Raw genomic sequence first — 13,245 nt, 5'->3', positions numbered from 1 at the left:
TATTCAGTAGTTAGAGAAGAAAAATAAATCAAGGTTAGTTTAAATCAAGTGAGAGATTTTTTCCATCAGCATTTCAGAACTGCAGATAAAATGACTTCCTGTCTCTCAGTTTCCTGTATCCATGGTAACTTGATTTCAGCCAGTCATTGTAGAGGAGCCGATGGGAAGAGTAGTGTTTCCTGTAGGAACAGTTGCAGAACTGGTAGGCAAAGTGTGAGAAACTTCAACAGAAGGAAAACATTTAACTGATAAAATGAGCTTCATGTTCTGGGTGAGAACAATTTTAATATATTTTAAACTTAGAACAGTAGAAATGTTGTTAATATAAGCTATGTGCAGCTATACAGGATGAGCCATTAAAGGTTGAAGAATGTAATTTATAGCTTAAAATATAATTTACCTGGCAATTTTGTAACAGAACTTTTACATTCTGTTTAAATAATGTAAGCATTTATTTTTTATCGTTAACAATCTTCCAATATAGTAAATGTAAATTTAATTTTAACTATAAATGTTGGAATAAAATAGATACAGGTATTCCTTGACCTACAACAGTTTGTTTAGTGACTGTTCCAAGTTAAAATGCAACTGAAAAAAGTGACTGCAGTGTCCCAGGGTCATGTGATCCCCTTTTGCGACCTTCTGACAAGCAAAGTCAATGGGGGAAGCCAAATTCACTTAACCAAGTTACTAATTTATTAACTGCAGGGATTCAGTTAACAAATGTAGCAAGAAAGGTCGTTAAAGTGTGGCAAAACTCACTTGATAAATGTGTCACTTAGCAACAGAAATTTTGGGTCATTTGTGGTCGTAAATTGAGGACTATCTATAAAGCACTTCTAAATAACTGTATAGGTAATACTGATAAAAATAGTGAGCTACAAGAATTTTGAATAAACATTTTTTTTTTAACTTTTTTCCTGATAGCGCAGTCAAAGGTGACTTGGACAGTCAAAGCCTGGGATATGTATCAACTTCATCACTTTGAGTCATTTCAACATATTTTTAATTGTCTTCTGCTGATGATGATCCAAAAGGATATATTTTGTTGTCCATCAGTTTGCCAGCAGTGTATAGGCAGACAAGTTGACTGCCGTAATTCAAGTCTTTCTTTTATTCCAAACAATTTTCCACAGAATACTTTATTTCTCTACTTAAGTGGCAACAATATATCACACATAACTCCAAATACACTGATAAGTCTCCAGCAGCTTATTGTACTACACTTGGACAATTCTGGCATTTTATATGTATATCCAAATATATTTGCTGAATTGAAAAAATTATGCTATCTACAGCTGAATAATAATCATATAAAACATTTGTATCCTGGAACATTTGAAGGACTTTCAAATCTTCATTCTTTATATCTTCAGAATAATGAAATTGACTTTGTTTCTGAAGGATTATTTGGTAACCTCACTTCAGTTCATTATCTAATGCTGCAAAACAATCGCCTCAGGATCCTTGGTAGCCGCGTTTTCTTTGGCATGATTGATCTTCGAATTCTTAACCTAGCAAACAATAAGATTTCACAAATATCAGACAGAGCATTCCAGCACCTTGATAATCTTACAGGCTTGCACCTCGAAGGAAATAATTTAACATGTGTGCCATCCACTGCGTTTCTAGTACTGAGCAAACTTCAAAAACTTTCATTGTCACGAAACCCTGTTGGGTCAATTCCTCCTTTTGCATTTAAAGGACTTAGCAAGCTTGAATATCTATTTTTAAAAAGTGCTAAAATAAACACTATTAATGCAAACGGATTTTCAGGTTTAGTTAATCTTAAAAAGCTAGTTTTGAGCGATAATAATTTAGTGAACATCAATTCCCATACTTTCTCATTGTTGGATCATTTAAAGTTTTTGCATCTTGACAGAAACAAAATAATTGATATTGCAGGTAATACTTTTGAAGGAATGGGATCCGCTTTGAAAATACTTGATCTATCTTTCAATAATCTTACATTTTTACAGCCTATTGTGCTCAAGCCTTTGGTTTTTTTAACTCACTTACAGGCAAATTACAATCCTTGGGATTGTAGCTGCAAATTACACAGATTGATGAATTGGCTAGCTTCTTCTTCTGTCTCCGTGAAACTCCTTTGCCAAAGTCCTTCCAGTCTGCACGGAAGATATATGAATTATGCTAGCTTGCATTTGTTCAAAAATTGTTTCAACAGTACAAGTCCCGAAATTTTCAAGAACAGTAAATCTGCAGGAATCCAGCAGAGCTTTACTAGTTCATTAGTGGCACAGAATATGTACCTCACAAGTAATACAGTTAAAGAACAGTTGAACTTTAATGCAAATACAGTTACATCATTGGTAAAAGTATCTTATACATCTGCTTATCAAAATCTCAGTGATGAAAATTCTAGTAGGAATTCAAAACAGGAACAAATAGGAACACAGAAGATACCTGCTAATTTGACCATGAAAGAAAACAAAGTACTATCTCCGGAAGCTGTTTCTGTATCGTTTAAAACATCACTAATTTGTACACAGCAAGTAGAGAAACTAAAGCAGGCTTTTGACATTTTATTAACCTTTTTCATTTTGGCCTGTGCTATGATCTTCTTTTTGTTCTACAAAATCATTAAATTGAAGCAGAAGTACAATCTACAAAAGAACTCTGACAATACAATAGAATACTATGGCTTTTATCAGGCTGGTAGTTACAATGTTACCGTACCTCAGAACCCACTGGGAAGTTCTGAATTGGGTCCTGCTGAACTTTCTAAATCAACAGCCCTTGAAAACCAAGCACAGGTTATCTTATTTGAACATTCAGCACTGTAATACGTTCAACACACTTTTCATGTCTATAAAAGGCAACACTATGTGACTTATAAATGCAAGTTTAACCACTGAGGTTGGGGTGGGAGGTTGAAATGCAGCTAATATTTTTTTTTAACATTTACATTTTGTTCTAATTTTAATATCTGCATTTTATTGATTTTAACTATATTTTAGCTATAATTATTCAATTTTATTTGACTTGCCTGTAGCAATTATATATCATTAATGTTATTTTATGTTTGGTATTCTGCATAAATTTGATGTTATATTAATAAGAACAGGATTGTTTAACTGCTCATTACTGTTGATAAATTCCTAGAAATAATTTCTGTTATTTTCATGCTACCAGCTATTTTGGACACCATCATGAAGCTCTGTAATATTTGTTGGATAAAACAGCTTTTATTATGAAATTATTGCATGAAAACATTAGCACTGTAGCAAAGGACAGTTTTAAAGAGATTGCATATCGGTTTTAATTCATAGATAATAATTACATTAACTAGAATAATTAAAGAGAGCATTTACAAGAAAATTTATTTGGTTTCAATCCCCATTTCCCCATGATAGAAGTTCCAATGGAAGCACTTTGTATTTTGGAGGCTTTTTTAAAAAACAAAAACAATAGTGCATAGCACTTCTGCTAGAGAAGCAGATTTTACCAATTTATTCTGATATAGGGGTAGGGGTTTGCCCTTTGAAAAAACACTCTGGTGGTGGAGGCCAGCCTTTTGGGCAGAGGTTCCCAACCTTTTGGGCACTAGGGACCAGTTCTGTGGAGAAAGGTGTTTCCGTGGACCAGAGTGTGCATAGTTTTGTGTGCTGCCTGTATCTCGCAGATGGAGCTTTGCTTTTTTGTGCGGATCGGTTGCTGGCATTCCACAGCCTGGTACTGGTCCATGGACTGGGGGTTGTGGACTTCTTGGTGCTCTTTGAGCTTGTTTTCTTGCAGACTTTTTATTACTCAACATCAGAGTTAGAAGGAAGTGGGATTTGTTATCTTTTTATATACATGTGACTTGCCCTGTCAGTGTGGTGTGATAGGAGTGTAATGTATGGCATCAGAACTGCAGAAAGCAGAAAGAGAAAATAGGTTTAGTTTGAATTTCAGCCTTTTTCAAAGCACATAAAGAAGCATCTGACTCAAAGAAGTGGGGGGAAATCTAGATGTGGTACATGGGATAATTATAATGTTCTAGGAACTCTACTAATATCTTTTTTGAAAATAAAATGTATAATAATGTGTATACATCTACTAATATATGCATAATATATACAGTCCGGACAATGTATATGAACCACATTGTATTTCCTCTGCTTTTGGTGTCCTGTTTTGTAGGAAATATTGCTAGTAAATACTGGAGTGAGAGATTTTAAAATGCCACACATTTTATTAACGTTATTAAGTACAATTCATAGTTTGCTTTTCATAAACCCAGGATCTTTCTAACTAAGCATTATAGTTTCTGGCTGGAAATGTGTTGCCAACCTGTGAATCCATTCTGATATTAGTTATATAACAGATGAGTTACATTTAACTTTGAAGCTGCACGCCTCACTAGCTCTTTTGGAGAGCACTAATATGTCCAAGGAATCTTCCCTTAGGCCACTAGGTTTCATTTTTTCTCCTTTTAAAAGATGCTTAATTTAGAAAACAAAAGAACTAGCTTTCATGGTGCAAAGCAAGCATCTTTAAATACTACAGTGACTTGGCTCTATATAGTCCTAGTTATAAATTTTTAGAAAATAAAAGGATTCATATTGCATCTTAATGATTTAAAAGTGTGCTCCTATTCCAAGAACAAAAAAAATTGGTAAATTGTAAAGGTAAAGGACGTTCAGGAGTCATAGAGAGATGGCAAATAACTTCTGGTAAATGTCTGTTGCTGTGTTTATACACTGATTTAAATTTTAATATTCCTAAGTATTGTCAGGTTATGCTGTCAAAATGGAATATATATTTGAGACTTGGGAAGTCCTTAGCTTTATGGGTTGCATAGGGAAGAATTGAACAGGGTCACATTCACTGGTTAAACAAAAAATGTTATTAAACATACGAACACCAATGTGACTCGGTTGTCAAGATAGATTGTATTACACTTGTATAACAAGGAAACAATTGCATACTTAGATTGTAGTCTAACTAGCATGTGTGCTCTACCTCTCTTTCTCTCTGATTTGCTACTGTCTTCCATGTAGAAACTACAGTATATAACATTAGTTGTTACACAATATTTTGAAATCAGAATATTCTTAGTTTTGGGATAAACATGAGTGATCAGCTAAGCATTAAACAAAAAAAAAAGAAAACTCAAAAGATATAGTAAAAGCAATGCTAAACTTGTTTTGTATTTAACAAAATGATTTAAATAATTTCCATGTCTTTTCTAGTATTGTCCAAGATAAATTTTGTGGTATCATAAATATTTCAGTTGAAGGGTTGCATGATGTTATGACTGAAGATATAGAAACAAGAACATTCAAAGAGTAAGTAGAATATTACTTTGCATATGCATACTGCAATGAAGCTACCAGAATAAGTAACTCATTTTAGCCTAGTTTGTCACTAGAGGGAGTAGATGTGTTTTGATATTCTTATATGGAAATAGTAAATGTGATTATATATTATTCTTAGATTGGCTAATAAAGATAGATAATATTTTAAATGCATTTGCAAGTTTTTTATTTCAAGTTTTAATTATTGTTCATTTTGCAAAATACTCTATGCATACTTCTGTATAAGTCTTTAGCTCTGAACAACATACAGTTATACAATTCCTTAAAATCCTTCTTAGGATGATTGGAAGTTAATATATTTGCATTTTGGGGTTTTTTTTTAGTTGCATGTTGATGTCTAGTTTTGAAGAACCAAAAGTGATAGAAGAAGAAGAGCCACCCACAGAACAGGACAAAAGAAAAAAGATGGTACAGTCAAATTCAACTATATTAAATAATTTTAATTAAATTTCAGCAGTTTGTAAGTTAAGTTTTTCCTCCCCTCAGTTGTATAATTATTCTCAGAGAAACAGTTGATGAAATATTGAACCCCGCGGACATGGAATTTTGAGATAGGGGGAGATATTAAAATAGACAAAATAATAATTGCACATTAAAATCAACAAGCAAATCAAACAAGGAAAATAATAAAAAATCAGCAAGGAAAATAATAAGAGAAAAATAATCTGTGGTTCAAAATTCAAATTTGTACTTTTAAGTTGATTTTTACTCCTGGTAAATTCTCCTGCAGTTTTCTTGGCAGCATTTTTTAGAAGTGGCTTGCCATTGTCTTGAGAGCTGAAAGAAGTGACTGACCCAAGATCACTCAGTTGGACTTATGGCTAAGATGAGACTAGGGATTCTAGTCTGTCTTTTAATTACTACACTAAACTGACTCTTAATCTGTAGTTGTGTTGTGATAAAAGAGTTATATGAAAATAAAAATAGGAAAATTCTATCCATCCCCAACCAGAAGCAGATCTCCAGAAGGTCAGGTTTCACTCTGGAAAACAATAGACTCTCATTGCACAGTACAACTATAATCTAAAACTCTATTCAGATACTATGAAAGGTAAATTCTAAAATGTTGGCAACATTTTCACATAAGATTTTAACCGATTATATAACAGAAACAATTAAAATATCAGTTCAATTTCTTTACACTATAGGATGTTATACTACTTTACTACTTAGCAGTAAAGTTGTTAGAATATAAAATCGTGTTTCATTAATTTATATAAGCTGTATAGAGTTATGTGGGTTTTTAAAAAATATTTCCATATTTAACAAGTATATATTTAAAGTTTCAGAAGGAGACAGGATCAGGATGAAGCTAAGCAGGATTGGACTTTTATTTTGAGTGGGAAAACCTGACTATAAGCTAAACTGGGAAGCAGAAAAATATGTTGTAAAAGATATTTTATTGTAAAATCCAAGGAAAAATACGCTGATATGCACATTAGTTTTCTATGCAAAAATATTATTACTTAATAGTATAGATGGGAGCAGTGTTTCTTCATATTGTTCTAGAAGTTTCTGTTGAGATTGTACTTCTCTTAAGTATTTTACATCTGTAGATCAATAATATGCAGTTACTGGTTCATCTCATTTTGAAAAATCAAATGAGAAACAACACTAATTTCATCTGATAATGCTAGGCTATTTAGTACTTTTTGGTACTAATATAAAGAGAGGTGCAAATCATTCCAAAGTTGAAGCTTTCCAATCCAAAAAGTCCCTTTTCATTCTGACCACAGAATGGCTGACTTCCAACAGCAAAACACTTTCAATGAGGTCAAAATGGAACAGTTTTGGATCAGAATATTTTAGTCTTAAAATATTTTGTACGTACCTATAGATGTATGCCTGAGCATTCCAAATTCCTATGGAATGGAATGGAATGGAATGGAATAGAATAGAATAGAATAGAATAGAATAGAATAGAATAGAATAGAATAGAATAGAATAGAATAGAATAGAATAGAATAGAATAGAATAGAATAGAATATCTTTATTGTCATTGTGTAACTCACAACAAAATTAAGTGCTGTCCACAGTGCATATTATACACAAGCAAAAACCACAAATAAATACATACATTGGATCCTTGGTTTTTCGGGTTTTTCCCCGCGTAGAATTAAAGGTGTAGGCGCAACGTTTCGACGGAATCCCATCCATCATCATCAGGCTTCTGCTTCCTTCTTCTGGGAGAAGCATGTGGCTTCTAATTCTTTATATGAATTAGAATTCCTTTAATTCTACGCGGGGAAAAACCCGAAAAACCAAGGATCCACATACAGGCACCCGCGAAAACCTCAGAAAACAAATACATACATTATATACACACATCCTTCACATTCTATTCACCATTGCACTGCCCCTAATATTGCACTTCAGTGTTGCACTATACTGTGCTATTGAATATGGTTACAGCTCTAGAATGAAAACTATTTTTCAGCCTATTTGTCTTTGTTTTTATTATCCTGTACCATCTGCCAGATGGTAATAGTTTCAAAAAAGAATCTCCGGGATGTGATGAGTCTTTAAGAATATTTTGAGCTTTCCTAAGAAAACAGGAACTGTACAGTTCGTCTGGGGGGGGAGGAGAGGGCAGCCAATAATTCTGTGGGTGATGATAATGACCCTCTGGAGCACTTTCCTATCTGCTACTCTGCAGCAAGCAAACCACGCACAAATGCAATAGGTTAAAATTACTATAAGCTTTTCTATTCACCCATAAACTCTTACTTTGGCAGAAAAGCATATACAGTCTATCAATTGGAATCCATTGATTTAAAGCTAAGCAATTTCGTGATTTCCAAATGTTTTGGACTATTTCTGCCATGTCCCAGACTTACAAGTCTTAGTCATTGTCAAGGTATTGAGAAATGTAATCTGAAACACCTGTGGAACACTATTTTACCTTAATTCTGAGGTGCCCTGTTGCTTTCTACTGCTGTCTCCATGACAGAAAATCTCTCCCATAAAGAAGGTTGTTTTTTCTCCTAATTATTCAAAATGCTACTTAAAGCATTTTTCATAGGACCTTATACAAATCTGTGATAATACAATACTTGCCTCCAGGATTACAATCTAAAACTCATTAGATAGCAAAACAAGTGTGATGGTAAAGGGAAGATAAAAGCAAGCTCAGCACAGATACTGAGAATTCAATAAGAACCAGCTGGGTTGGAAGCCGTTCAATAGACTGATGAAGTGGTAGTTGCTGGATACCAGTTGAGAGAGGGCCAAGATAGTTCTTGCAGAGACAGTGGTATTACTTTCTTCTCAGTTTACAAATTGTGTAAACTCATGTATCCAATGTACTTCTTTGCATAATTAAAAATGACTGCTTTTAGCTAAATCAGATCTTTAATTTGGGACTTTTTATATCTACCAATATTTTTTTAAAAAAACATCCATATTATTAGCGTCTATTCCACATGCTTTTAAAATATTCTGTAAAAGTGATGGCAATCTAGAAATATTTTAGAGAAACTGATAATTACAAAATTGCTGACAGTGAATAAATTAATTTGACAGAAAAAGTGGCTTCTTATTGTTGCCTAAGGAGATTTGATGCTATTAATAATTTGACAGTTAAACAGTACGTAATGTGTTATCCCTTTATATGTCTTTGTTCAAATAACAATACTATGGCAGGCATACAGCACTGAATTGTTAAAGTAATTTGAGGGAGAAAAGTGGAGAATTTAGCAAGTTGTACAGTAATTCTTCAATGCTCTTCAAGAATCATATTATCACAGAGTTCACTCTTACACCGTATTAGCTATAAATTAACAATGAGATGAACATAATTCAGGTTTTTTCACCCATAAAGATTCATGGAAGAAAAGTTCAAAGACTGCTTACTATTTCAATATGCCAATACTAATTTGAGTATAAATCAATATATCTGAAGGCACTGAGTTAAATGGTAGGGTAGAATAAGGTAAAAAGCCTGAAATTAAAAACAGTATTTGAATAGGAAATTCCCACATATGAAATTAATGTCTTTGCAAAGAAGACTTTTCTTTCACTATTTTAAGCTCAGGAATTGGATATATAATAATATACTGATAGCCCTTGACTTAATGACCAGTTATTAGCAGTTAGTCAAAGTTACAACGGATTTCTCTGGAGGTACTTATGACCAGATTCTGAAGTTCCAATGAACTGGGCCCTCCTAGCTACATATTGGGAGCTTAGCAACTGGCCCACATTTATGGCTGTTTGCAGTGTCCTTCAGTTGTTTGACCACATTTTCAACATTTTGCCAAAAACCAGCATTTACTTACAGTTCTCAACAAAACTAGCCAATAGCAAACCATTGGTTCCCTTAACAGTCACATGTTCACTTAATGACTGCCACAAAAAAGTTGTAAAATCAGATTAGTCACATGAGTGATCTGTTTTATGACCATCACAACTTAGAACTGTAAGGGGCAGGCTAAATTGAGGACTACCTGTACTTAGCCACTTTATAGAGATTCTGTTTGTAGGTATAAATTACTGCTTTAGTTTTTTTTATGTCATCCTGAGCTGTATATAATTTTATTTTTTGTAAAATATATACTTTTGTTAAAGATGCAACTTTAAAAAACTCAACATTAGCACTTACAATATTATTATCAGGAACTCTTGTCTATTTTTAATTTTCAGTTTCAGTTCTTTGTTCATTCTACAAATGTCACCATAAATTTCTCAGAAAACCTTTTTGCAGTAGACTGTGGGGGTGAGGTATTGCCTAGTTTTGTTTTTTTGCTTTGGGTTAAAGATACTTTTCTGACAATTGTGGAGCTCATTTTTGTTCATTTTTCATAGAAAATTGGATACATAGCTGAGGTCTTGATGTTATTAGCAAATAAATTGCTTACTTGTATGTTATCAAAAAAGAGTAATTACAGAGAGGGGGCACTCTTTTACTGACAAATTTAAGAAATAAAGTAAGCTAAATTGACATTCGTCATATCACTATAGGGAAGGATGATAACCTGCATACAAGAATTTTCAATTTGCTATCTAGGTATACTTGTTCATGGGCTAAATAAAAAGATCATTTTCGTCTCTTATAATTTTTGTTGTTTTTAAAACAGAGTAAGAATGGATAACTCTTTGAGGACTGCTGCCTCCAAGGGCACAAGACTCCTATAACCTAATTTTTTAATAGCATTACTAAGAAGGAATTTCCTATAAAATATATAGTATCATAAAGCTTAAAGATAATGTTACAAATATTTTTGTATATGAGTAAAAACATCGCAAATGTTTATTGGTCTGTTAAACTGTTAACATCTGCCTTGAATAACTAATGACAAAAAATACAGAAATGAAGTTCACAGTACATAATTACGTTACACAATAGGCACTGAAGCTAAGCGTATTCATTTCAATTGATGAACTAGCAGAAATTTCCTTTTCAAGGATTCAACTGGTAAAGTATGTTTTCAGTGTAAGCAGTACAGGAAACAAAAGCCCTTTTCACTGCCATTAAGATTGTAAGACTGATCATTACAGGTTTGCCTGTTTTGTTAAATTATATATTTTTCTTATCTTTTTCCTGCAGCTTGCACTAAAGGATCCAGTACACTCTGTGTCACTGCAGCAATTTGTATATGAGAAACTAAAAGCACAGCAGGAATTGCTGGGAGAACAAAGCTTTCAAGCTCTTATGGAAACTGTAGATACAGAAATAGTTGCTCAACTACAAGACTTCTTACAAGGATTCTGAATAAGTGGAGACAAAGCCTGTATCTTCAACATAGAAGCAAACTGAGCAGCTTTCCACCTCATTACAAAATCGCTTAGAGAGTTTGAAACTAAGAGATGGCTCAGCTTTTATAAATTAAAACACAGTTGAGATAATATATACTATTTCTGATAGTTTTACTGTCTTTTTCCTACATACAGTAACCTATAATTTAAAAACTTGCAAAAACAGATTCTCTAAAACTAGGTTTTTAATTTACCATTAGCGGAATGATGATGACTTTGAACTCAGAATTATGAATTCTTCTTAATAATATCTACACATATTTTTCTGTAAGGATGTTAGCTTACTTAGGTTGCCTTATACTATTGCTAACTGTTAAAACTGCAATAAATTGTAAGATTTTAAATTAAATTTTGTAGTAGGAAAGGATGTCAAGCAGTCTAACAGACATATGCTCCACAAGCAATTCAGCTGTATAAATAGTGGAAAGTATTACTGTGATTTCCTCTATGGGGAGTTGAATACTAGTCTTTTGCATGAAAAGAAGTAATGAAGTCATTCTGTTGTTTTAAAATTACTTTGCTGAACCATTTACAAGAAATTAATTTGGTTTGATTTGATTTTAGATCCAAGAACTGTTTTGATCAATGCTTTTTTCCTTTGATAACCCAATTGATCTCTGATCTCTTTGCAAGATGAATTTACAATATGATTTGAATAAAATTTTTATTGTATAAAGATGTTCTCTTCAAAAGGTTAAGAATAGCGAACCTGTACTATTTTTATGTCTTACTGAATTATTCTAGGATAATGCTAAAGCTAAAATATTAAAAATTTCAGAAAAGAACATAAAGATTGCAGATCAATGAGGCAGGTTGAAAAAGATTTTGAGTTGAAATATTGTAAAAAAATAAAATAAAAATGAATAAAATATGCAACTTTCTCTTTCTATATGTTCCCTGCCCCATTTCACATGTTTCTCTCATGTTTCCTATTTTAAGGAGAGGCACTTTTTTATTTTTAGGCAAGGCTTCTTATGCCTGTCTAACTTTCGTTGTAAGGATTTTTTAAGGTACATTTAAAAAAATACTAATAAGATTGTATAATACAATATGACAACTATAAGTAATTGAAGATTGCTTATTGAAGAAGTGAAGATCTGTAAACTGCAGGTTAAGTAGTATACTAAATTCTAACATTTTCAAATTATAAAACTAAACATTTCAATTAAATTTTCCAGAAACAAATATCTTTTGATTCATTTTGTGTTCTTTTCTAAACACACAAAGGGCATATCAGTAATTGAGAATCAGTGCTTCATTTAATACACTTGTTGCAGATATAAAGAATGGCAGTGCAATGCATATTTAAATAGTAAAATTGTCATTCAGTATTTTGTATTACAAATCCCATCACCTTGGATATGTCTGTGAAAATATTGCAGGATTAAGACCATAATGATGTATTGTATTCCAAATCAATAAAATCTAAAATATTGCTAATATTTTAGACCAGACCTTAATATTATAGCTTCAGATGATATCAATAATCTTTGTATTGTCTGTATAGACCTAAATATTACTCAGTACATGGACTGGATATTTTTTTAAAAAAAAAGATGTCTGAGTTCTGAGTTTATCATGGCATTATCGTTCTTCTAGAGTATATCAATATGATTCATTTTCTAAATGTTGATTGGGTTCTCTTTTGTGTTAACTGAATGGCCTACCTTTTTTATATTCAGATATTGCATATATTGCTAATGTTCAAAGCAGTGCCATCCAGTCTCATCCCAGCTTTGTTGCTGTGCTAAAAATTGACTGGGTTGTATTATCCAATACACAAGCAGGGAGCTATAGATGATATTTCTATGTTTCTGACATGTAGTCACCTCCCCTTGTTGTTATCTTGAAGTTGAGTCCATGAAGAGGATTTGTTTTTAGTGGTAGTCAGTATAGTTATACAGCCAATCTCCTTTTTCTTTCTTTTAACTAGGGATGTTCACTGCATGCTTTTCAGAAGCTAAAGAACATATTTCAGTCATGCATATTGAAAATGCAACTACTTTCAACTAAGAAAAGGCTAAAATAATTCTACTTTACAGAAATACAACCCTGATTTGTGACTGCATAGATAACCACTTCAGAAAAATGATTCTAACCGTTTTTAAATGCTAAAGGGAGAAAAGCCAATGTAGTGATAATATATCAGTGTTATCTGAAATGTCTGTAC

General features: G+C 32.6%; 1 protein-coding gene across 4 annotated transcripts in view; it reads left to right on the top strand.

Annotated features, from left to right (window-relative positions):
• The window catches only part of IPO11 (importin 11), a 74,977-nt gene extending 63,016 nt beyond the window's left edge, over nt 1-11,961 (top strand). For 3 of the 4 annotated variants that reach the window (XM_083354587.1, XM_083354586.1, XM_083354588.1), the window contains exons 28-30: nt 5,196-5,291; nt 5,645-5,729; nt 10,867-11,961. In XM_083354587.1, coding sequence (XP_083210713.1) covers nt 5,196-5,291; nt 5,645-5,729; nt 10,867-11,031 — 346 coding nt within the window. In that variant the 3' untranslated portion in view covers nt 11,032-11,961. Of the gene's footprint in view, nt 1-5,195; nt 5,292-5,644; nt 5,730-10,866 lie in introns of those variants that run through there. The other variant, XR_014491448.1, reaches the window with a different exon arrangement.
• Nucleotides 11,962-13,245: the final 1,284 nt, after the last annotated feature.

Source organism: Vipera ursinii (genome assembly GCF_947247035.1).
Source record: "Vipera ursinii genome assembly, chromosome: 2".
In the NCBI taxonomy this organism is placed as follows: Eukaryota; Metazoa; Chordata; class Lepidosauria; order Squamata; family Viperidae; genus Vipera; species Vipera ursinii.
The sequence above is the reverse complement of the archived record's forward strand: the minus strand, read 5'-3'. Positions and strand labels throughout refer to the sequence as shown.